This window comes from Salvelinus alpinus, chromosome 17, assembly GCF_045679555.1.
Source record: "Salvelinus alpinus chromosome 17, SLU_Salpinus.1, whole genome shotgun sequence".
NCBI lineage: Eukaryota > Metazoa > Chordata > Actinopteri > Salmoniformes > Salmonidae > Salvelinus > Salvelinus alpinus.
In genome coordinates, this window is record NC_092102.1 from 15,987,342 (window position 1) to 16,013,209 (window position 25,868).

At 41.8% G+C, this 25,868-nt stretch overlaps 2 protein-coding genes across 6 annotated transcripts in view; one reads left to right on the top strand and one right to left on the bottom strand.

The window, feature by feature from the left end:
• The first annotated feature begins 3 nt into the window (after nucleotides 1-3).
• LOC139542284 (probable Bax inhibitor 1) lies at nucleotides 4-8,328 on the top strand. Of its 3 annotated transcripts, none has more exons than XM_071347525.1 (10): nucleotides 4-1,622; nucleotides 4,045-4,118; nucleotides 4,209-4,317; nucleotides 4,450-4,570; nucleotides 4,714-4,762; nucleotides 4,859-4,956; nucleotides 6,714-6,793; nucleotides 6,935-7,035; nucleotides 7,161-7,236; nucleotides 7,349-8,328. In XM_071347525.1, the coding sequence occupies exons 2-10, from the start codon at nucleotides 4,063-4,065 to the stop codon at nucleotides 7,370-7,372; spliced, it is 714 nt and encodes a 237-aa protein (XP_071203626.1). In that variant the 5' UTR covers nucleotides 4-1,622; nucleotides 4,045-4,062; the 3' UTR covers nucleotides 7,373-8,328. The 3 variants fall into 3 exon arrangements, with proteins under 3 accessions (XP_071203626.1, XP_071203628.1, XP_071203627.1); XM_071347526.1 differs by lacking the exon at nucleotides 4-1,622 and adding an exon at nucleotides 3,006-3,762; XM_071347527.1 differs by lacking the exon at nucleotides 4,045-4,118.
• LOC139542282 (nck-associated protein 5-like) overlaps nucleotides 8,254-25,868 on the bottom strand; it is a 51,116-nt gene continuing 33,501 nt past the window's right edge. For all 3 annotated transcript variants that reach the window (XM_071347519.1, XM_071347518.1, XM_071347517.1), the window contains 4 exons: nucleotides 12,486-12,561; nucleotides 10,317-10,610; nucleotides 9,934-10,082; nucleotides 8,254-9,699 (listed from right to left, as the gene is read on the bottom strand). In XM_071347519.1, coding sequence (XP_071203620.1) covers nucleotides 9,436-9,699; nucleotides 9,934-10,082; nucleotides 10,317-10,610; nucleotides 12,486-12,561 — 783 coding nt within the window. In that variant the 3' untranslated portion in view covers nucleotides 8,254-9,435. The remainder of the gene's footprint in view (nucleotides 9,700-9,933; nucleotides 10,083-10,316; nucleotides 10,611-12,485; nucleotides 12,562-25,868) is intronic.

A 25,868-nucleotide genomic window follows, 5' to 3' on the forward strand; every position in this document is an offset into this window, starting at 1 on the left:
CTCTGGACGCCGAGGGAGAGAGAGAGCGGACAACTTCAAGGCTGGTGTCGAGATGAGTGTGGGCCGCAAGCAATGTTGGGATGAGTGGAATATTGGGACTGACACAGAAAAGTCGATTTCTTAGGAGGAATGGAAGGGGGAAGAAGATGAAGAAGAGGTCGGAGTTGAATTTGAGGAAGATGGCGTCAAAAATGGAGATGGAGTGTTGAAGAAGATTGGTGTCAAGTGCAAACAGTGAGCCGTGCGCCAGACCGAGTTCTGGAGGTGAAATGGAAGTGAATGAGCGCGAGTTAAGTGAAGTGGAAGGTGTGATGAAGAGCTCGGAGCCCGAGTATGATAAAGAAGTATCGGGTCCAGTAGGAAGGACATTTTTTGAGATAGTGGATCCTTGCCTTTTGGCGGATCCATTTGTGGTGGGAAATTAGTTGGGTGCAGTTGAATCAGCGAAGGCAACCTGTAGTAGACTTGTGATATTTGTTTGTGTTTCTTCTGACCAGAGGGAGTGGGCTCTCCGTGTCACGCAACTTGGATCAATATCTGTTATCTCGCTTTGATTTTAGGAACATGGCAGCATTGCAATTAGTGTTTTCTGGGGTAGCGTTAAGTGTGGAGGTGGAGCAATTGAAGTCGAAGATTTCTGGTGTTTGTGACGCCCGCCGTATTTGGTGCGACGCAGTTCCGGTGGTGAAACAGGAGTCACTGTCAGTCCTTTTGAGTTTTGAGTCTTTACTCGACAAAGTAATCTTAGGTTATCAGTTATCCTGTTAGGGCTTTTGTGTTAAATCCACGGCGCTGTTTCAGGTGCACCGTTTATGATCGTCACAGCAGTATGTAGGAGGACATTTTCAAGATGTGAGAAGTACATGGGACAGAGGATTGTGTAGTTTCGGTGGATAAAGTTGTGTGTCAACTGTAGGGTTGAGGAAGTGTCTGTCCGGTGCGAGAGAGACAGGTGGAGGTGGCCAGAGTCAGAGTAGTGCAGGTGTCGTATGCTGAGGCAGTGAAGAAAGTAGAGGAGGATGGTTCAAGGGTGAGGGGTCCTGAGAGGATGCCTGTGATTAGTGTATCTGTGCCAGCACAGAGGGATAGGTCAACGAGTGATATATGCATCAGTAAGGTTGGCTTCTTAGCGTTCATAGCTATGGTTATCAACTGTACCGCATAAATTGAATGTAAATCAGAGAAAATAGATGTCGTGGTGCAGAGAAGTAATTGGGTATACGATATTTGACTTCAGAAGTGTTACAGGGTGTGTTGAGTAGTGGTGTCCTGTCCTCCCAGGCCTGTGGCATGGTCAAAGTAGTGGAATGGGGTAGTGTTTTTTAAAATGAGTGTAGCGTTAGTAGTAGGAACCATGAGCTTGGCAATCAGGGGACAAATAACAACGACGGACTAGCGACGTTTTCGTCTTTTGTATGATGATCGTGATTATTATTTTAGTTTTTTTATTCGGTTCATTACCCGTACAGTTGGTGGCGGCGTGCACTATTGAAGAATTGTTGCTACGTGATGATGTCGCTACGTTGAGACGCTCAAATCGATTGACACGTAGCTACAATTAGTGAACAAGGAAGAAAATTAAAAGTAGAGATAAATAAAATACAAGAAATAAAGCTAGCTAGGTATGTATTTTCTTCGTTATAACGTTTTCATTATGTATTTGAGTGTAAGTTCTAGCTAGCTAGTTAACATTAAATTAACGACGTAGCTGGACAATTCCATGGTAACGTTAACGGACTCAGATTTTTCACTTAAAAAATTACAAACAAAAACCATTGATTTAAAAGTTTAACAAACCATACAACTTTATGCACAAAGACTACTTTTAACAATTTCCTCCGAACATTTTACAAAAACACATTTACAGGAATAACTGTACAGATACAAAGTTTGGTTACATAATTAAACTGACGGGGATTGGCAACATAATTACGGTAAATTTAGCATCTGCACAGTTTTTTCCTGTAAATGTTTTTATTATTATTATTTATTCGGGGCTGCTAACTTTTGAAGAAAGCTTGTGTTGAGATTTGCTATATGAATTTAATTGCCCCTGGCACAACCCCTAGATGGGGAGAATGGGGGTTCTCCCCCAGGAAAATGATATTGTTTTAAAGCTAATTTCGTGCAATTATATTTATTTTGACATGATTTAGGCCTATGACCAGGATGGCTAATAAAAACCACAGGTCAGGTGTATTCAGGATGCTTTGAACATTTGACAACTTTGTTACTTTGAGATTTTTGGGGGATGAAATTGAAAGTATATTTTAATTTAAAAAAAAATTGAAGTGGTTTGACACTATTCAGACAGTAATAACATTTGATGGAGAGACTGGCAAATGGGAGAAACAGTGGGAAGCTTGGAAGCAGGGATTGATTCCTGTTGTGGAAAGTTGTATGGGGCACATGCTGGGGAGTGTTACCACTACCCAAAGGCTCTGCTCAGGAAATACTCATATTAATACTTGATGGCAGTGGGTAACCAAATCATATATTGCAGTTTCCTTCTCCATATATTGTTTTCAAGGTAAGGACACAAACATTTTGTAATTTGGGTAAACCCTGCATGCACTTCAGGAGGGTTGGCCACTCTTGATCTATGTTTCCCAAGTGCTGAGTGTTTGAAAATGTTCTTGTTCTAACAATTAATTTCTCAATCACCCAACCTTCAAGCATAATCTAATGAATATTCAGGTAGTTTATGCAAACTAGTTGAAGATCCTTGCCATCATCTTACTCTACATAGACAAAATATGATGTGTTTATGAGTTGTGAATCCCCCTACCATCTCTGCCTAGCATGTGCACAAATACTAAAATGTCCCAAAATTATATTTTAGGCCTGGAGCATTCAGTATTTGTATGACTTATTAAAAAATGTCCATGAAGGGCTGCAAAAATACATAGCCTGATATAATTAATTTTTAAAGACAAGTAGGCATATCAGATTTCAAATATGTGATTACACTGGAAAAATAATGAAGTGGAATAATAAAACAAGTGTGGGGAATAACGGTAGTGTTTTGCTGACCCTATATTTTAGCCCATTGTTAAGCAGGAGAATTGTTCCACTTATCAGACTAAATAAAGTAAATAGATAATAAAAACTCATGAAAACAAGATTACATAAATCTGCCCTGAACACCTAACCAAATTATTTTTCTATTTATTTTCTCCCCTCTAGAATCAAATTTACACTTTTGGGTTCACAATCTGTTTGACTAAATTATTTTCATAGTTCAGGTCACCCTACCAAACTTCCCTGCTAAAACATACTGTAGGTCTGTCTGCTGCCTTTTTGTTGTCACAGCCCGGATTAATGCATGTGTGGATTAAATCGATTTTAGTACATGCTGTCAAAAGGCTGCATTCTGCAATATGGACGGGAGTAACAGCAACCTAATTGTGTTGTCAACATAAAATAGCGCTACTGTGCTGCTCTATTTACAGTTTTTTAAAGTCACCCGATACCGTTCTCTCTCTCTCCATTCAGCGCCACTCTACTAATGTTGAGGGACGTTTCTTTAAAACGCGCACCCAATCCCCTTGATCCCTTACATAATTAGACCAATCATATGCTTCATTGTGCAACGGTTAACAGTGCTGTGGTAAAACAGGACAATGATAGAGGTTCCGCTCACGATGTTAAATTGCAGGCGCAGATGCTACGATTTCAAAGCGATTTGGAGCACAGTTGAAACGTATTCAATGGACTAATTAAGAAAATAAATGCAGTACTTTTCAATGCGTTTGATATGAGGTGTGGCGTGTGAGGGTGATGTGGGAGAGTTGGCTGCTCTGTTTACTGTGTAAATTGTTCAAAGTAGTCATTGTGCATATGGTTTGGTAAACTTTTTGAAATCAATTGTTTTTGTTTGGCATACATTTGAAAGTGAAAAAATCGGAGTTTCAGTGTAATTCCGTTACTATGGAATTGCCCGGCTACAGCACAGATGGCTATAGTCAATAATCGTTGGTAACGTTAGCTACATCAATCTTTGTCATTTCCACCATCAACACAATAACTTTGACTTGTTTTTAGATCTGTCAAGATCTCAATATGAACATATTTGACCACAGCATCAAATTTCATGCTCTCTTCAAGTTCTCCCAAATGTAAGCAGACCTAAATCAAGTTTCCAATGCAAATAATAATGCTCTGTTTATAAGTTACTGACATGGTTAACTCAATGTTGTTTTCCCCAGTTCCCACTCTACCCAGTTACACCTGAAGAATGTCTACTCCAGCTTGGCAGTGTGCATGTTCGTGGCTGCAGCAGGCTCCTATGTCCATGTTGTCACACGGCTCTTTCAGGTAAACAGTAAGCACACCACCCCATAATAATAGACAAACATTGGCTAACAGATAGTAACTAACAGATAGATGTTAGTCAATGGTGAAGCGATATCTAATCAAAATACTACTGGCTTTATCATATTCCTTTAGGGTGGTTTTCTGTCACTTCTGTGTTCCCTGGGCATGATGGTTTGGTTGTCCATGATGCCACACAACTCAGAGACAGAGAAGAATAGACTGGCTATCCTTGCAGGGTTTGCTTTATTCACAGGTAAACTCAGGGCTCTAGACAGCAATCTTTGACTATTCTTGACTGTAATATCTCAGTATCATTAGAACAAAAACTCAATATTGATGAAGAACACTATGGCCAATATGCCTAGTCAGTCAAATGTACTTTTTCTTTCTCACCAGGTGTTGGTCTTGGACCGGCAATGGACTTTGTCATAACCATTAACCCAAGGTGCTATTGAATATTGTTGGAAATAATTTCTTAAGTCTGTTTGTTTTTCAATTGAAGAGTCAAGAGAACGTGTCTTTGCCTATCTGGTCTCTCTAGCGTCATTGTGACAGCCTTCCTTGGAACCTCCATCATCTTCATTTGCTTCACTCTCAGTGCTCTGTACGCCAAGCGTAGGAGCTACCTCTACCTGGGAGGTACAAAGATGTTCTACACTATTCAATAGCCTAGTTAACTCACTTAACTTAAACCCTTTTGCTCTTCAGGAGCATAAGTCATTCACCTATATCACAGAATTCATGTTAATTTAGTCAAGATATATACAGTTAATTCAAAGTATTCAGACACCTTTTCCCACATTTTGTTACGTTAGTCTTATTCTAAAATTGATAGAATTTTTTACTCATTAATCTACACACAATACCCCATAATGACAAAAGAAAACAGGTTTTTAGAAATGTTGAAAAAAACCAAAACAGAAATACCTTATTTACATAACTATTCAGACCCTTTGCTATGAGACTCGAAATTGAGCTCTGATTCATCCTATTTTCATCATCCTTGATGTTTCTACAACTTGATTGGAGTCCACCTGTGGTAAATTCAAATGATTGGACATGATTTGGAAAGGCGCACACACACCTGTCTATATAAGGTCCAGTTGACAGTGCATGTCAGAGCAAAAAACCAAGCCATGAGGTCGAAGGAATTGTCCGTAGAGCTCCGAGACAGGATAATGTCAAGGCACAGATCTGGGGAAGGGAACCAAAAAATCTGCAGCATTGAAGGTCCCCAAGAACACAGTAGCCTCCATCATTCTTAAATGGAAGAATATTGGAACCACCAAGACTCTTCCTAGAGCTGGCCGCCCAGCCAAACGGGGCAATTGGGGGAGAAGGGCCTTGGTCAGGGAGGTGACCAAGAACCTGATGGTCACTCTGACAGAGCTTCAGAGTTCCTCTGTGGAGATGGGAGAACCTTCCAGAAGGACAACCATCTCTGCAGCACTCCAGCAATCAGGCCTTTATGATAGAGTGGCCAGACGGAAGCCACTCCTCAGTGAAAGGCACATGACAGCCCACTTGGAGTTTGCCAAAAGGCACCTAAAGGACTCTCAGACCATGATAAACAAGATTCTCTGGTCTGATGAAACCAAGATTGAGCTCTTTGGCCCGAAAGCCAAGTGTCACGTCTGAAGGAAACCTGGCACCATCATGGTATAAGTATGGTGGTGGCAGCATCATGCTGTGGGGATGTTTTTCAGAGGCACGGACTGGGAGACTAGTCAGGATTGAGGTAAAGATGAACAGAGCAAAGTGCAGAGAGGTCCTCGATGAAAACTTGCTCCAGAGCGCTCAGGACGTCAGACTGGGGGCCAAGGTTTCAACAGGACAACGACCCTAAGCACACAGCCAAGATAAGGCAGGAATGGCTTCGGGACAAGTCTCTGAATGTGCTTGAGTGGCCCAGCCAGAGCCCAGACTTGAACCTGATCGAAAATCTCTGGAGAGACCTGAAAATAGCTATGCTGTGAGGCTCCCCATCCAACGTGACAGAGCTCGAGGAGAAATGGGATAAACTCTCCAAATACAGGTGTCCTAAGCTTGTAGTATCATACCCAAGAAGACTTGAGGCTGTAATTGGTGCCAAAGGTGCTTCAACAAAGTATTGAGTAAAGGGTCTTAATACTTATGTAAATGTGATATTTCAGTTTTTTAAAATAAATTAGCTAAAATGTTTAAACCTGTTTTTGTTTTGTCATTATGGGGTATTTTGTGTAGATTGATGAGGGGGAAAAAACAATTTAATCAATTTTAGAATAAGGCTGTAACGTAACAAAATGTGTAAAAATTCAAGGGGTCTGAATACTTTCAGAATGCACTATATATACACTGTATATAAAAAAATTACCATGTGATTTACTACTTTGATGTGTTCTTTGTTGTCGTCTCAGGGACTCTGATGTCTGGATTGTCCATCTTGTTCCTTGTGTCTGTGTTGAACATGTTCTTTGGATCAGCAATACTCTTCAAGGTAGCCTAAATATTTATAGATCTATCTCTCTCGGGACTTGGATGTGAAGTGATTCCACTCATACATTGGAAGTGTGTAGTATAATTGTGAGGTCTCAGCAAGGTGACCCAGGTGTAACATGGCTCTTCTCTTCACTAACAGGCTCACATGTACATGGGGCTGGTCATTATGTGTGGCTTTGTTCTGTTCGACACTCAGCTCATCATTGAGAAAGCCGAGAACGGAGACAAGGACTACGTCTGGTGAGTCTTTTCAACATTTCACCAAATAAGCAGTCGCAAAGCTTTTTACTTACTGATGTAGTAGAATGGAAAAATAATATATCAAGTAATTGCAATGAAGTAATTGTTTTTCTGTCTTTTGAAAGGCATTGCGTGGACCTGTTCCTCGACTTTGTGACCATTTTCAGAAAACTCATGATTCTTCTTGCCATGAATGAGAAGGTAATTTTTGTATTTATTTTTTACAGACAAAATATGTATCATATAATTAACTTTTTCCTCATATAAGCACATTTCACAATATGCAAATTGTGATAATATTTTATATTTTCAGGACAAGAAGAAAGAAAAGAAGTAAATGGAAGAAATCCAATTGAAGTTTCAAATAAAAAATGATCTGTGACAAGGAACAGAACCAGCAACAAAGCCTCTGTCTGCAATGCTGTTGGTCCTTTTACTATTCGTCGTTCTTTGTTAACTTATGGTATATTGTTTTTTTTTGCTTTGTTTTGAGCTTGCAAAAGGAGGTTAAAGGCTGTATTTTAAGCTGCTGCTGCAGTGATGATGCTTTTCCTGTAGAGGGAGTAGTTGTTCTATGAAGGCCTACATTCGCAGAGCTGTCTGAACAGTTTTTTTTTTTTGCCATTAAAAAAACAAATACAAGATTTTTCGGCAGGCTGTTTTGAGATTTTGGAGATTAATCATTGTTTTATTTTAAGTCGTAATATTTTGGTTCGTTGTCAGTGCTATTCCCGCAATCTTTTTTGTTTTGTTTAGTTTCTAGAAAGTATGTGACTGACATCATGACCCGTGATAGTCTTGAGCGCCACTCTCCTTGAGCTTTTTCTATTATTGTCTACTGCTCCACTTATGTATGTTACCTTGAAGAATAACCTTATAAACAATCTCTTGGTACCGTTTTGGTAATTCAGATGACCTTTCATGAAGATTTAGTGCACTTTATGGTGAGCTTTTGTGGCACAAAAAGGACTGGTCAAGGCTGTAGAATAGATGGACCAACTGCCGATGCATTCTCTCACAAGACTTTTGCCAATTTGTATTTTCTTTCATGTTTTGATCATCTGTATTCTGTGAAAAACACCTTTTATAAGTGTAATAATGATAATCTAATTTGATACATTTATTTAAATACATTTAAAAATGCTTAACTAAATGCCTTTTTTTCATTGCAGTACATGCATGCAAACATGCTGATACACATTTCAATTGCAAGTTATATGGTGTAATTTTCTTGTATTTATTTGTGCTTCAGTGAGAACACAAGAAATAATCATAAAAACATTTTAAAAAGTATGTTGACATCTTGGCTGTTCAAGATTGACATCCAGCATTAAACAATAATCTATTTTAGCCAGGTGACTGCATTTACACAATATTACAAAAAAATTGACAATTACCCAAATTATGTGGAGTTGATTTAACATAAATAATACAAATACATATTAATTGGACAATAATGTAGCCACATCTCTTTTTCACAATATTATTGCTGGCATCTATTACCTTCAAAGAATGGTGAGCTAAACTAAAAACATATTCTGACAAGCTTTCTTGTCAGTTACAGAGACATAATCTGAACAACACCATCAACAAATAATTGTATACTTAAAAATTGTAATGTATTTATTCAATAGCGAAAAATCACAAACATTAACATTCATTTTTTAAGAGCTCAAGATAACGGAATCAGTACATTGTGTGAACTGATAAAGAAAAGAGAAGAACATATTGGTAGTAAGTACTTGCATGGTCAGGGTGTTCAGCTCTGTAGTCTGTAATAAATATAGTAAGATCTTTTGGTGAGGGTCAGAGTAAGATTGAACAAGGCATATTCAATTCCAACAAAGAGAATGTTTGATATTGTCATCTTGTCCTGATATTTCATAATCCTAAAATGATTTAAATAACTATTTTGGTTAGCGGAGTGTGTTTCCAATTACCTCCCGTCATAAAACAGTGTTATTCTGAATAGTCTATATCCTTTGGGTTGTAGTTATCCTGAGGAGAGGTTTTTCTTTCCAGTTAACCTTGCAACATAGCTGGTGAGAAAGCATACATGTAAGTCCTAAGGGTACCATCTTATCACAGTCCTTATCCATATTCTTCTAAAGGTGGTCAGTGCCACTTGTACCCTTTTCACAATACTGAGCCAAACCAAGCTGGGTTGAACCAAGCTGTATCCGGCTGGCCTGGTTACGCATCCACCATAGAAGCTGAAACCATTCTGGAAAGGACAATGTGAAAAGAAAATATTCGAGCCAGTCCAATATGATTCGGGTTGACACGATAGTGTGAAAAGGGTATATCTTAGCACAGTCCATATCCCATGTTCTATTAAGGTGCCTCAGTCAGCACCACAGTAAGATCTGCAAAGCACCTGTCTTTGCCCCCCCCCCCCTGTCATCCCTGGCTACCACAGGAAGAGAGGCTGTCGTAGAGAGAGTCACTGAGAGACTCAGGGGTCTCTAGGACCTGGGGTCGGCTGGGGGAGAGGGCTTCCTCAGGCCTCTCCCTCACCAGCTCTAGGCCCGTCTCCCGGCCAAGGCCCATCTCTGGGGCACTGGGCGTACTGCGGATCTTCCCACGTCGGCTCAACCCTGTCTGGGCCGGCACCGGCAGACTGCTGGGGTCCATGTTACGAGAAACAGAGGGACCACAGGCCTTCTATAAGGAGGAGGCGGAAGAGGAGTGGAGAGTGGAGAGAGGAGAGAGAGAGGTGGGGGGAGAGAAGGAGGGAGGGAAGAGAGTCATTTGTAAAAAGTTCACAAATGTCACAAATCCATAATTAATTTTTAATAATCCAATTCTAAATGATTCATGAACACATTATTGTAAAGAATTCACATATTTCAAATGGAAAATAGTTAGTCTGACATTATTGTCATGTTTTCAACCCACCCCTCTGAATGGGGATCCATAGGGGGCAGTCTCCACCTCTTCCTCCATGGCCAGGTACACCTCAGTGGGCCCTGCAATGGTCTTCGGGTTGGGGAACGTCCAGGTCTTTGAGTGGGGGGACAGCATGTGAGCTCCATAGGCTTCTTTGTCTGCAAAGGTTACAAAATACATTTTATTCTTAAATGAAACAGGCCATACATAAAGTACATTGTTATTGTATAAAACTCATTAACATTTTTCCAAATCACCAAATCATCAGATTGCTATACCCTATATGTTTGTTTTTGAGTATTGAATATTTGATATAGTGTATTGTGATATATTTCATATTTCATAATGTATTTGATATTATGAATTGTGATGTATATTTCTCAGTACTGTACCTTCATGAATGACTCCAGCTGTCTGTCTGTTCATGCTTTTCCCCTCCAGTACAGACCCGTACAGTACCGGTGTGGTCATCTCTCTGTGAGGTTGATAGCACTGCTCCAGGGATGAGGGTTCTCTGTCCAGGGTCCTAGCCCTCCTTCCTACCCTCCCTGGGGAACCAGAGGAGCCATGCTCAGCTCCAGCCCCCCTCATCTTAGATAGGCTTCTTCCTGCTGCCCCACTACTGTAGTCAGGCAGAGGGAAAGTTCCAATGCCACTGTCTAGTGTGTAAGTGGAGGCTCCAGAAGCTAGTAGGAGAGGGGAGAAGTAGAGAGAGAGAGAGAGAGGAGAGGAATTGTACTTGTTACATTTTGATAAATGTCCATGTTGTCATTTTCGGATAATAGCTCCTACAGTTGAAGTCGGTAGTTTACATACACCTTAGCCAAATACATTTAAACAAAATGTTTAACGATTCCTGACATTTAATCCTAGTAAAAATTCCCTGTCTTAGGTCAGTTAGGATCACCACTTTATTTTAAGAATGTGAAATGTCAGAATAATAGTAGAGAGAATGATTTATTTCAGCTTTTATTTCTTTCAACACATTCCCAGTGGGTCAGAAGTTTACATACACTCAATTAGTATTTGGTAACATTGCCTTTAAATAGTTTAACTTGGGTCAAACGTTTCGGGTAGCCTTCCACAAGCTTCCCACAATAAATTGGGTGAATTTTGGCCCATTCCTCCTGACAGAGCTGGGGTAACAGTCAGGTTTGTAGGCCTCCTTGCTCGCACACATTTTTTCAGTTCTGCCCACAAATTTTCTATGGGATTGAGGTCAGGGCTTTGTGATGGCCACTCCAATACCTTGACTTTGTTGTCCTTAAGCCATTTTGCCACAACTTTGGAAGTATGCTTGGAGTCATTGTCCATTTGGAAGACCCATTTGCAACCAAGATTTAACTTCCTGACTGATGTCTTGAGATGTTTCTTCAATATATCCACATAATTTCCCTCCCTCATGATGCCATCTATTTTGTGAAGTGCACCAGTCCCTCCTGCAGCAAAGCACCCCCACAACATGATGCTGCCACCCCCGTGCTTCACGGTTGGGGTGGTGTTCTTTGGCTTGCAAGCCTCCCCCTTTTTCCTCCAAACATAACAATGGCCAAACAGATTTATTTTTGTTTCATCAGACCAGAGGACATTTCTCCAAAAAGTATGATCTTTGTCCCCATGTGCAGTTGCAAATCGTAGTCTGGCTTTTTTATGGCGGTTTTGGAGCAGTGGCTTCTTCCTTGCTGTGCGGCTTTTCAGGTTATGTCGATATAGGACTCGTTTTACTGTGGATATAGATACTTTTGTACCTGTGTCCTCCAGCATCTTCACAAGGTCCTTTGGTGATATTCTGGGATTGATTTGCACTTTTCGCACTAAAGTACGTTCATCTCTAGGAGACAGAACGCATCTCCTTCCTGAGCGGTATGACGGCTGCGTGGTCCGATGGTGTTTATACATGCGTACTATTGTTTGTACAGATGAATGTGGTACCTTCAGGCGTTTGGAAATTGATCCCAACGATGAACCAGACTTGTGGAGGTCTACAATTATTTTTCTGAGGTCTTGGCTGATTTCTTTTGATTTTCCCATGATGTCAAGCAAAGAGGCACTGAGTTTGAAGGTAGGCCTTGAAATACATCCACAGGTACACCTCCAATTTACTCAAATAATGTCAATTAGCCTATCAGAAGCTTCTAAAGTCATGACATAATTTTTGGAATTTTCCAAGCTGTTTAAAGGCACAGTCAACTTAGTAAATGTAAACTTCTGACCCACTGGAATTGTGATACAGTGAATTATAAGTGAAATAATCTGTCTGTAAACAATTGTTGGAAAAATTACTTGTGTCATGCACAAAGTAGATGTCCTAACCAACTTGCCAAAACTATAGTTTGTTAATTAACAAGAAATATGTGGAGCGGTTGAAAAGTTTTAATGACAAGTTTTAATGACTCCAACCTACGTGTATGTAAACTTCCGACTTCAACTGTATGTACCAAAGGCAATTATGAAATGTAAAACATTCTCTGTTTGGATTATGTAAAGTGTAAGGATGAACTAAATACGAGCAAGACTGGATGCCTCCATAAACAAGGACTGTGAGCAGACCATTTTCCTACCTGCAAAGGGCGGGTAGTGAACTGGGTCAGCTAAATTCTCATCTGAGGGGACGTTGCTTATCAGATGTTCTGAACCCTGAGTAAAGAAAAAACAGAAACAGAGTTCTCAATACGCACATTAATTAAGTGAAATAACAGCCAAAAAACATACATATTACACACAACAATAATAACATAATAGTCACACATAATAAAGTGAAAAATACAGCCTTGAGCAGCAATGAATGGGGTTCACAGGATCAAGATCAGTTTTTTGAGCATTAGCGTGACCTATGCAAGAATGAGTTGTTAATAGTTTCCTTGTTGTTTGAGATATCAATACCAAATTCAGTGTGGTTCATCTTAGGGACGACCATGATAGTGATGCCAAGTTCCAAGTTGATAGGCAACTGTGGAGTGGATTAACAGTGGTTTAAATGGACATGTAAAATCAGATTTTTGATTTGTCAACTTTTGACCAATCCCTTAGCTTTTCTCAAACTAAGTTAAAGTGGAACTGACAGCATTTTAGCAACATTAAATCTTATTAAAACCTGTTCATATACACCCCCAGGAAGAATGACACCTTTTAATTAATTATTAAAAAAAAACATTTTCTGACAAGTGAGCACTTAGATATTGTAATTTTCACATTTTCATAAATTCATAGAATGTTTGGGAAAGAGGTAGAGTAAGGTATTTGTGAAAATTCTGTAGCAATATAGAGTGGGAAAGTGGCCGTGTCACTTGGACAATTAATAGACACTGCAGCAAATAAAACCTAATAAAAACATCTGAGTTTATTTTATTTTTTACAGGGACAGTGCACATTAATCAACGTTTCAGTAAAAGTGCCGGTTTTAGCCAGCCGGCTAATTTTCAATCGCAGTCCCTGGGCAGGTTATTAAAAACAATTACAATATAAACAATCATTGAACAGTGAGCACACGCAGAGCAACATAGGACAAGCAAGACATAGCATACAGACAAAGCAACATAGGACAAGCAAGACGTAGCATACAGACAGAGCAACATAGAACAAAAAGCAGTAAGACAAAATTCATAAAAGCAACAAAATGTTTCCACACATCACAAGCTACAGACAACAGGCAACATGGAAAGCGGCAAAACACAGCTAGGAATTATGTTCACAAATCTGATTGACCTTTAGCCATGTCTTCATGCATTTTGTGAAAGTGTGATATGTGGTGCAGTTATGTGTGTCTGATGGCAGTGTATTCCAGACATGGGAAGCTCTCACAGAGAAAGCGGATTTACTAAAGGTGCTTTTCCTTAAGGGAACTATACAGTCACCTCTCATGGCAGGCCTTGTGGATCTGCTGCCATATGTTTGGGTTTTCTGTTTAGAAAAATACTGAGTGGAGGGGGAGCCAGGCCATTTAGGATCTTGAATACAAGACATGCGTCGGTGTATTGCACAAGATTTTCCCAACTCAGGAGCTCATGCTTCCTGAGGATGTAACAGTGATGATGGCTATTGGGCTTCCTATCAAGCACTTTGAGAGCCTGTTTGTAGACAGACTGAATAGGTTTTAATGTTGTACAGCAAGCTTGGGCCCAACTAGTCAAGCAGTATGTTAAGTGGGGGAGTATCATAGATTTGAAGTACAGTTTTGCTACCTCTGTAATCAAACAATTTCATATCAATCGGAAATTAGCTAGGTTGAATCTGAATCTGAATTACCTTTTTCACATGCTTTTTAAAAGGGAGGTTGGAATCAAGTATGATGCCATGGTACTTAAAATCAGATACCACCTGGAGCTTCTCCCCTGACACATAGACATCTGGCTCAGTAGCATACTGAGCCAGATGAAGAACATGCAAACAGTTTTTTTCACATTGAGATGCAAACACGAGTCACTGAGCCACTTTGTAACCTTGACCATTACAGTAGTGAGTTCTTGTGCAGCTTGTTGTTTGCTCTTTGCATGCACATATATCACTGTATCATCTGCATACATTTGAACTTCAGACCCAGTACAGACAGAAGGCAGATCATTAATGTACAGGCTGTACAGGAGGGGCCCCAGTATTGACCCTTGGGGCACGCCCACATCATAGCTAAGAGTGGGCGACAGCTCATTGCTCACTCTGACACACTGAGTTCTGCCTTCAAGGTATGATTTCATCCATCTCAAGGCATCGGGGGAAAAGTTGAACTTGGACAATTTTGAAATGAGAATCTCATGGTTAACAGTATCAAAAGCCTTCCTTAGGTCCAGAAACACAGCCCCAACAACGCCCCCTTTGTCCATCTTGGACTTCACATTTTCCAGAAGAAAGCAGTTGGCCGTTTCTGTGGAGTGTTTCGCTCTGAAGCCAAACTGCATAGAGTGTAATGTGAAGGGGCTGTTGTTGAGGTGGGCAATCAGTTGTTCTGCTACACACTTTTCAACAACCTTTGACACCACAGGTAGTATACTAATGGGCCTGTAGTTACTCACGTCAGCAGGGTTGCCCGATTTATAGATGGCCGTTATTATGGCCGACTTCCATACCCTTGGAAACACCCCAAGACCAATAGATGTGTTGGTGACCTTAGTAACGGGGCCAATGAGTGACTCTTTGTAGTTTTTAAGAAAGTTAGAGTCCAGCCCAAACACATCTTTGGCTTTAGAGTTCTTTAGTGAGCTAATCACCTTGTTCACCTTTGACTCAGAAACCTCCCTTATGATGAAGACAGGTTGAGTGTCATTTACTAGCAATGAGCCCAAGAAACCAGTGGAGGGGTTCTGTGTCAGTACCCTGACAGAGTCAATAAAGTAGGAATTGAAGGCTATTGCTATTTCGACTGCATCCTGTGTTAGATTGTTATTCACCATGATTTCTAGTCTTTTTGCAGTGTTACTATGGTCTTTCCCTGTAAACTTTTTTAGATTCTCCCAGATCAATTTAGAATTTCCCTTTGCTTCACCAATTATGTTAATAAAAAAGTTTGCTTTGGCCTGTCTGATTTCTTTCATCACCTTATTTCTCAACATGGTAAACCTACATCTGTCGTCCAGGACAGGACTCTACGCAGACCGGTGCGTTATAGCCAATCAGAGCTACAGTAAGCCTTCATGCAAATAAGCCATTTTCAACAGCGCAGCTTTAGATCATTAGAACACATTCGTCAAAAGCCAAAAAATACACCTGAATGGATTTCTGAAAATATGTACAGTAAATACCAAGGGAGTCCTCTTACATTTGGGAATTTTACAGTCCTATTGATCAAACAACCATGAAAAGATAGGCTCTCTCCCTCAGTTATGCACATCAACAACAACAATATCCACAACTAATGCTAGCCAGAGTGAGATGATCTTAAATTAAACAAGGGAATATTAGATAAACCCTCTCAAACTTTTTTCAGCTAGTTGGCCGTCGAAATTGCACTGATAAACGATGGAGAATAGTAGCCTACTCGTCCTTCTGCAGATTGCCTGCCAATGCATGCTTGTCCCAACCAATGATGTATATAAACCCTGGATTGCGAATGCTATGTATTGGCCATTGAGAGGCTTTGAAACTACCTGTCGGCCATATTGGCACTCTCCAGTAGGCACAGTCATCCATAGGAATGAATGGAATTCAACAGTATTTAAATTACACTGAACAAAAATATAAACACAACATGTAAGGTGCTGGTCCCATGTTTCATTAGCTGAAATAAAAGAGGATAATTTATGTCTTTCAGCCATCCATGGCTGAACCCCTGCCCAGTCATGTGAAATCCATAGATTAGGGCTTAATGAATTCATTTCAATTGACTGATTTCTTTATATGAACTGTAACTCAGCAAAATCTTTGAAATTGTTGCATGTTGCGTTTATATTTTTGTTCAGTATAAATGTTTCAAGGACAAAATTACATGTATTTAAGTATTCTTGATGTTGTAATGGGGACGGTAACATTAGTCATCTCAATGAATTATTACTTTAAGTATTTAAAAAATATATATAAAAAAATATGTTTGTATTGTTTAGCTCACATAATAATTTAAAAGTATGCATTAAGGTGTCTGTAATAGAATACATGTGGCAAAAACAAATGTAGACATGAATAAATGCATTTCTATATCTTCCAAAATACTTTTTACAATGGTGGGAGAGTGCCAAGATGGAGGCACAGTGGCTTCAACACAACACCCCCTACTGGTCATCTAGTGTATATTTAACTCATTGATCCAGTGTTTAATTGCTAAATTGTGATTATTTCGCCACTATGGCCTATTTATTGCCTTACCTCCCTAATCTTACTTCATTTGCACACACTGTATATAGACTTTTCTATTGTGTTATTGACTGTACGTTTGTTTATTCCATGTGTAACTCTGTGTTGTTTGTGTCGCACTGCTTTGCTTTATCTTGGCCAGGTCGCAGTTGTAAATAAGAGGTACCAGGTAGGTTCTCAACTGGCCTACGTGGTTAAATAAAGGTGAAATAATTTTTTTTAAAGAATAAAAAATCCTAACCAATAATTTACATAAACTTTGGATTGCGGATGCTATTTATTGGCCACTTAGAGTCTTTGAAGACACTGGTCGGCCATATTGGCACTCCCTAGTAGGATCAGTCCTCCACAGGAATGAATGGAATTACACAATTCCATTTTGTTGTAGGGGGACAGTAACATTCATACTCTCAAAAAAAATTCTTTCAGGAAAATGTTTTAAAATATTATTTATTTTTTATGTTTAGCTCACATAATATAATTTAAAAGTATGCATTACGGTGTCTGTAATAGACTGAATGTGTCAAGAACAGATGTCGACATTAATAAATGCATTTCCATAGCTTCCAAAATATTTTTTACATTTCAGGAGTGCCAAGATTTCAATACAGCACCCCCTGTCAGTCATCCAGGGTTTATACACATCATTGGTTTTGACAACTGAATGGGAACTTGCCTGCCTGCCTGCCCATTTGATCGACGCCAAATACATTTGATTGACAATTAAGGGTGCGTTTGTAAATTGCCTCCAGTGTGTCAGAGTGCGCTCTGGGTTGTTCGTAAACTCAGAGCGTTGTCAGATTGTCTGTTCATAAATTCAGAGAGTCTTGCTGGACACTGGACGCTCTGGCCAAGGAGTAGGGTTGATCAGAGCTTTCCTCACAACGGCAGTCAAGCACCCAAGCTGACTGACTAAAGCTGGCTAGCTTGCTAGTTACTTCCAGAAACAAATTAGAGAACACTTCACTGACCATTTCACTCACCCTAGCAGAGCTGGTTAAGCTGTACATGTTATCTGGAGGATTAGTGACTAACTGTGCTGCTGGCAACAATTAAATAACTTTTTTTGCTGATGTTTACTGACACCTATGGAAGCCAATTCCCACCACCATTTTTTAATGCCAATACTATCTAAAAATGCCAAAATACTAAGTCAAATTTTCAACATAATACTATCTCTAAATTTCGACATGCTATGTCAGAATTTCAAGATACTAACTCCAAATTTTGACATACTAACTCGAATTTTGAAAATAGTAGAACATACATAGGATATGTTTCTTCATTAGCATTATGTGGCAATTTCCATCTATCCACGTTGCAGAGATCAGTACAGCATGTCCACCGGCAAATGTGTGGCGAGCTGTAATTTTCCCCAACACTTTTGATTCAGTTTAATAAAAAAATATTGACACAAAAGCGTTGAAAAGAGGGAAAAGTACTATTGTTTAGACTGATTTGCCTCATGATTTGTCAACTTGTGCACAATTCATCTGTGCTTCAGTCTGATCAACTGTAGCTTACTGATGACAACCACAGTTGCAGGTAGCCTAGAGACGCCTATGCGCGCTGATCCCCTCTGACCAAGGGAAAAGAAGAGGTAACGTCATGTACTTCTAGCCTAAGCTATGTAATGCATTTATAGCCTAAGCTATGTAATGTATTTATAGACATTTGTGTTAAGAGAAAATGTGAATGTGATCAAATTTGATTTGTATTCAAACTTCAGGTGGCTAGGCTACCTAGACCTTATCAATTCAAAATTATTACCTGGAATGAATCAATCAACACAATAGTGATGACATTTTTATTTATTTATTTAACCTTTATTTAACTAGGCAAGTCAGTTAAGAACAAATTCTTATTTACAATGACAGCCTACCCCGGCCAAACCCTACCCAGATGACGCTGGGCCAACTGTGCGTCGCCCTATGGGACTTCCAATCACGGCCGGTTGTGATACAGCCTGGAATCAAACAAGGGTCGGTAGTGACGCCTCTAGCACTGAGATGCAGTGCCTTAGACTGCTGCGCACATACTGTGCGAGTAACTTTGCAATTACAGACGCAAAGGCCTACACGATGCAACCCTGAATAAAGCAAACTCCCTCTTAGTTCTATTGTTCAATCGCAGTTGTTGTCAATAACTATTATTATTATTATTTATCTTGTCCCAGATAAAACCGTTTTACAGATGATTTATTACTTTGTCATAACCTCCAACTTGGGCCGGGAGTTTTACCTGGTTAGGTTAGCCCAGTGGTCCTCAAACCTCTCCTCGGGGAACCCCAAATGTTTCACAATTTTGTTTTAGCCCTGAACTAGTTCACCTGATTCAGAGTGCGCTCTTCACAGACAAATCCCGGTTTCAACTGTACCGGGCAGATGGCAGAGCGTGTATGGCGTTGTGTGGGCGAGCTATTTGCTGATGTCAACGTTGTGAACAGAGTGCCCCATGGTGGCGGTGAGGTTATATGGGCAGGCATAAGCTACGGACCACAAACACAATTGCATTTTATCGATGGCAATTTGAATGCCCTGAAATACTGTGACGAGATCCTGAGGCCCATTGTCGTGCCATTAATCCCCCACCATCACCTCATGTTTCAGCACGATAATAATGTCGCAAGGATCTGTACACAATTCCTGGAAGCTGAAAATGTCACAGACATGTCACCACCCATTGAGCTAGGGCTGAGCGATATATCAGATTAATTCAAATGTCTGTTTGTTTTTTTTGCGCAATATTCCAAATGCCTGTATCGCAAGAATTTAGGTTTTGTGTCCGCTTATTCTCATGTTGTATTTTTGGTCTTGTCTCCTTCGCTCCTCTGTGTGCACCTTCCTATTTACACCAGAGATCTTGATATAATGACGAGATGCACGTCTCCGCCCTAACAATGGGAGTCATTGTCCCAAATGCGGGAAGGCTGCGACAAGCTGTCTCACCCTGATCTTTTTCATCTGTCTTGTGCTTGTCTCCACCCTCCACCAGGTGTCTTTAATTTTCCTCATTATCCCCTGTGTATTTATACCTGCATTTTCTGTTTGTCTGTTGCCAGTTCATCTTGTCTTGCCAAGTTTTACCAGCGCTTTTTACAGTTATCCAGTGTCTGTAGTTTCTGTTTTCTAGTCCTCCCCGTTCTGACCATTCTGCCTGCCCTGACCCTGAGCCTGCCGTCCTGTACCTGTCGGACTCTGATCTGGTTACGAACCTCTTCCTGTCCTTGACCTGCCCTTTGCCTGCTCCGCGTGTTATAATAAATTATCTGAGAACTGCATCTGGGTCATATCCTGAGTCGTGAAAGTACAAACTGGCCATGACTTACCCAGCAGAATCGGACCAGCTCCGCAACGCTGTCTCTCCCTGCAAGTAGCAACCATTGGAAGACACGAGGAGCTACTTCAGAACCTTATGGAAGGACGCCATACCTTGGCGGAATGCCATGACCAGGGTTTCAACTCAGTGCTGGAGCAATTCTGCGGGTTATCTACTAAGCAGCAAGCCACTACAGTAACCCCCCGCTATCAGTGGCGCTACTCCCCAATCTACCCCGGCTTCCAGAGAACCCCGCTTATCTCCTCCGGAGCGCTACGCTGGAGATCCAGGATCCTGCCTGGCGTTTCTCTCATCTTTGAGCTGCAGCCCTCTTCGTTTCCCTCGGATCGCTCGAGAATAGAGTACTTGATAACGTTGATGTCTGGGAGGGCTCTCGCCTGGGCTACGGCAGCGTGGGAGCAACAATCCACCATTTGCCTCAGTCTGGAGGAGTTTGTGGCGGAGGTTAGAAAAGTGTTTGATTCTCTGTTGTCCGGGAGAGAGGCTGCTCGTAAGCATCTGCAACTGCGCCAAGACTCCCGTAGTGTGGCAGACTATGCAGTAGATTTTCACACTTTGGCCGCTGGGAACGCCTGGAACCCGGAAGCTCTTTTCGACACGTTCCTGAATGGATTATCAGAGGTGGTCAAAGACGAGCTCGCAGCCCGGGAGCTTCCCATGGACCTCGACTCTCTCATAGCCTTGACTATACGGATCGATGGTTGGCTACGGGAATGTAGGGAGCCCATGCAACTCAGCAGGGCCAGATTGTATCCTGCTGAACACTTACGCAGACTGAGCACCGAGAGCTGTCTGTATTGTGGAACTGCAGAACATTACATATCTACCTGTCCATTAAAAGACCAGGGTCATCAAGCAGGTACGAGTACGCTGGTGAGCCGCACGGGAAGTTTCCCTTCTTCCATTACTCGCACCCCTCTCCATGCTATCCTGTTGTGGGGTGACCAGTCCAAATCTCTCCGGGTGCTCCTTGACTCTGGGGCCGACGAGAGCTTTTTGTTAAATCAGAAAAATGTGAATTCCATCGCTCCACCATCTCCTTCCTAGGGTACGTCATTGCTGCTGGAAATATTCAGCTGGACTCTGACAAGGTGAGAGCGGTGGTGGATTGGCCTCAACTCACATCCAGAGTACAGCTGCAACGTTTCCTGTGGTTTGCTCATTTCTACCGCCGCTTCATCCGGGGTTACAGCACCCTGGCTTCCCCCCTCTCAGCACTCACCTCTCCCAAGGTTCCGTTCACGTGGTCTCCAGCAGCTGACCGGGCGTTCTCGGAACTCAAGCATTGATTTATTACAGCTCCCATTTTAACCCATCCGGACCCGTCCCATCAGTTTGCCTCAGATGTCGGAGTGGGGGCTGTTCTGTCCCAGCGTTTTGCCAAGGACCAAAAAGTTGCATCCCTGCGCTTTCCTTTCCCATTGTCTTAACCCCGCTGAGAGGAACTACGACGTGGGAAATCGAGAACTACTCGCGGTCAAGATGGTGTTGGAGGAGTGGAGGCACTGGTTAGAGGGGGCGGAACATCCATTCTTGGTGTGAACTGAAAACAAGAACCTGGAATATCTCCGCACCGCCTCAACTCTAGGCAAGCTCGATGGGCTCTGCTTTTCACTTTGTTCAACTTTACCATTTCCTACCACCCGGGGTCCAACAATGTGAAGCCGTCTCACGCTTCTATAGCCCCGCTGCTACACCGTCGGACCCCGAGACCATCCTCCCTACCTCGTCTTATATATTCCTGGACTTCGTCACTGGTCTCCCTCCATCAGATGGCAACACCACGATTCTTACAGTGGTGGATAGGTTTTCCAAAGCTTCCCATTTCATTCCCCTTCCCAAGTTACCCTCAGCCAAGGAGACGGCCCAGCTCATGGTGCAGCACGTCTTCCGGATCCATGGACTTCCGGTGGACATTGTCTCTGATCGTGGTCCTCAGTTTCTGGAAGGCGTTCTGCAGCCTCATTGGGTCAGCCTGCCCTCCGGTTTTCACCCCCAGTCTAACGGCCAGTCGGAGCGAGGACCTGGAGACGGCTCTTCGTTGCCTCGTCTCTGCCCACCCCACCCTCTGGATCCAGCAACTAGTGTGGGTGGAATACGCCCGCAACACCTTTCCCTGCTCGGCCACTGGTCTCTCGTCTTCCGAGTGTTCCCTGGGATATCAGCCCCCGCTCTTCACTGAGGAAGAGGTCAGCATACCCTTGGCCAAGATGTTCGTCCACCGCTGTCGCCGTACCTGGAAGAGAGCCGGCCCACTCTTCTCAAGACCACCTCCAAGTATCGGCAACAGGCGGACCGCCACCGGACCCCTGCTACCCGCTATCGTCTTGGGCAGAGGGTATGGCTGCCCACTTGGGATCTACCCCTTCGGGTGGAGTCTCGTAAACTTTCCCCCCGTTTTATTGGCCCTTTCCCTTTCTCAAAAATTCTTAGCCTCTCTGCTGTTTATCTTCTGTTGCCCCGCACCCTCCGTATACATCCCAACTTTCATGTGTCTAGGATTAAACCTCTGTCTCAGAGGCCTTTATCTCCTGTTTCTTGACGTTCTGTCCCTGATTGACGCTGCCCTGTATTACTGACCATCCTGCCTCTCATGCCAACAAATATGATAGATCCCATCTTCCTCTCCAACAATTCAGTGTCAACTCGCTATTTGTATTTAAGATTTGGCCCAACAGAATCGGTCATATGGACACAAACACATTGAGACATCATTTTACTGTACTAGAGGATAAGTTCACTTTTCTATCGATACTCTTTTTATGTCTCAACTACTCAAATTGCACGCCGAGTAGACACTACTGAGAGTGTCAATGGACATTGATTCTGGAAAATGAATGCTCAGTTTGTCGTGCACAGCATTGGGGTACCACCTAATTCATTGTTATACTAGCTGTCTAGTCTGTGTTTGATAAATGTGCAATAAGCTTAAAACACAATTATATAAGGAACTGGCAACTCATTCTGAGAAATAAGGTAGCCCACTTGATTTCAACATCTGAACAAAGTGGACAGGCTAATATGCTTTTCAAACAGTTGGAGACAGACAGAAGGGTGTGTTCATAACAATTAAACGGTTCAACCTTGTTAGCTAGCAAATACTGTCGATCCAAGTTGGCTAAACTGTAAATATAACGATTAGCCAGCTAATCACTTGCAAAAAAAGGGCATTTTTAGAGACAGACTTGAAAGCCAGATCATTTATTATTATTATTTTGATAGATTAATTAAATTATTAGGGGGTCTTATATATGGCCTAGGTATAACTTCACAACTCCTGAATCCATTAGATTATTTCTGACTGTTTGAAATGCAGTGTATTTGATCTTTATTTGAACAACAACGCTCATTAAAAACGTTTTTTTAAATAGCGATATAAGGTGCATTCAGAAAGTATTCAGACCCCTTGACTTTTTTCCACATTTTGTTACGTTACAGCCTTATTCTAAAATGGATTCAATAGTTTTTTCCCCTCATCAATCTACACACAATACCCCATAATGACAAAAACGGTTTTTTAGAAATGTTTTCAAATGTAAAAACATCTTAAATATCACATTTACATAAGTATTCAGACTCTTTACTCAGGACTTTATTGAAGCACCTTTGGCAGCGATTACAGCCTCCAGTCTTCTTGGTAAGCCGTTACAAGCTTGGACCAACTGTATTTAGGGAGTTTCTCCCATTCTTCTCTGCAGATCCTCTCAAGCTCTGTCAAGTTGGATGGGGAGCATCACTGCACAGCTATTTTCAGGTCTCTCCAGAGATGTTCGATTGGGTTCAAGTCCGGGCTCTGTCTTGGCTACTCAAAGACATTCAGAGACTTGTCCCGAAGCCACTCCTGCGTTTTCTTGGCTGTGTGCTTAGGGTTGTTGTCCTGTTGGAAGGTGAACCTTCACCCCAGTCTGAGGTCCTGAGCGCTCTGGAGCAGGTTTTCATCAAGGATACTGAATGGCGCCGGCTGCCGTATAGGGGCTCTTAACCAATTGTGCTATTGCATGTGTTTTTTCACGTTATTTCTAACTTATTTTGTACATAATGTTTCTGCTACCGTCTCTTATGACCGAAAAAGTTTCTGGATATCAGGACAGCATTTACCCACCTCGTACTGGACGATGATTTTTTCTTTAACGAGTCGGACGCGAAGGATTGACTTCAGACACCCGACAACGGTAAAATCTCCGTCATTCGCAGGAGAAAGAAACTGAGATTTCGGGGACGTAGGTCGGGGTGCCTTGTAAGGATCTGACGGTGAGTGCGTAATCTGCCTCTACCATCAGTCCTATTAGCGAACATAAAATCATTGGATAACAAAATAGATGAGCTACGATCACAAATATCCTACCAACAGAACATTAAAAACTGTAATATCTTATGTTTCACCGAGTCGTGGTTGAACGACGACATGGATAAAATACAGCTGGCAGGGTTTGCGCTGCATCGGCAAGATAGAACTGCTGTCTCTGGTAAGACAAGGGGTGGCGGTCTGTGTATATTTGTAAACAACAGCTGGTGCATGAAATCTAATATTAAGTAAGTCTCGAGGTTTTATTCGCCTGAGGTAGAGTATCTAATGATAAGCTGTAGACCACACTATTTACCAAGAGATTTTATCAATATTTTTCGTAGCTGTCTATTTACCACCACAAACCGATGCTGGCACTGAGTCCGCACTCAATGAGTTGTATAAGTGCCATAAGAAAACAGGGAAACGCTCATCCAGAGACGGCGATCCTAGTGGCCAGGGACTTTAATGCAGGGAAACTTAAATCCGTTTTACCTAATTTCTACCAGCATGTTAAATGTGCAACCAGAGGGAAAAAACTGTAGACGACCTTTACTCCACACACAGAGACGCATACAAAGCTCTTCCTCGCTGTCCATATGGACTAATCTGATCATAATTCTATCCTCCTGATTTCCGCTTACAAGCAAAAACTAAAGCAGGAAGCACCAGTGACTCGGTCAATAAAGAAGTGGTCAGATGCAGATGCTAAGCTACAGGACTGTTTTGCTAGCACAGACTGGAATATGTTCCCGGGATTCTTCCTATAGCATTGAGGAGTACACCACATCAGTCACTGGATTCATCAATAAGTGCATCGATGATGTCGTCCCCACTCTCACCGTACGTACATACCCCAATCAGAAGCTATGGATTATAGGCAACATCCGCACAATAGGGTAGAGCTGCCACCTTCAAGGAGCGGGACTATAACCCGGACGCTTATAAGAAATCCAGCTATACCCTCAGATGAACTATCAAACAGGCAAAGAGTCAAAAAAGTACTGCAGATTGAACCGGCTCCGATGATGTAGTACGAGGGAAGCACAGCCACGGGCTGAGAAGTACAACCGCGAGCTGCCCAGTGACATGAGCCTACCAGACGAGCTAAATTACTTCTATGCCCGCTTCGAGGCAAGCATCACTGAAGCATGCATGAGAGCATCAGCTATTCTGCACGACTGCGTAATCACGCTCTCCGTAGCCGATGTGAGTAAAATCTTTAAATAGGTCAACATTCACAAGGCCGCAGGTGCAGACTGATTACCAGGATGTGTACTCTGAGCATGCGCTGACCAACTGGCAAGTGTCTTCACTGACATTTTCAACCTGTTCCTGACTGAGTCTGTAATACCAACATGTTTCAAGCAGACCACCATAGTCCCTGTGCCCAAGACCACTAAGGTAACCTGCCTAAATGACTACCGATCCGTAGCATTCACATCTGTTGCCATGAAGTGCTTTGAAAGGCTGGTCATGGCACACATCAACACCATTATCCCAGAAACCCTACACCTACTCCAATTTGCATACTGCCCCAACA

What these genes read in the sequence shown, in the direction of transcription:
- LOC139542284 (XM_071347525.1), top strand. Translation starts at nt 4,063, where the DNA reads ATGAACATATTTGACCACAGCATCAAATTTCATGCTCTCTTCAAGTTC. An exon ending in CTCTTCAAGTTCTCCCAAAT is followed by an intron (nt 4,119 to 4,208) that starts GTAAGCAGACCT and finishes TGTTTTCCCCAG; the next exon opens with TTCCCACTCTACCCAGTTAC. An exon ending in TTCTTGCCATGAATGAGAAG is followed by an intron (nt 7,237 to 7,348) that starts GTAATTTTTGTA and finishes TTATATTTTCAG; the next exon opens with GACAAGAAGAAAGAAAAGAA.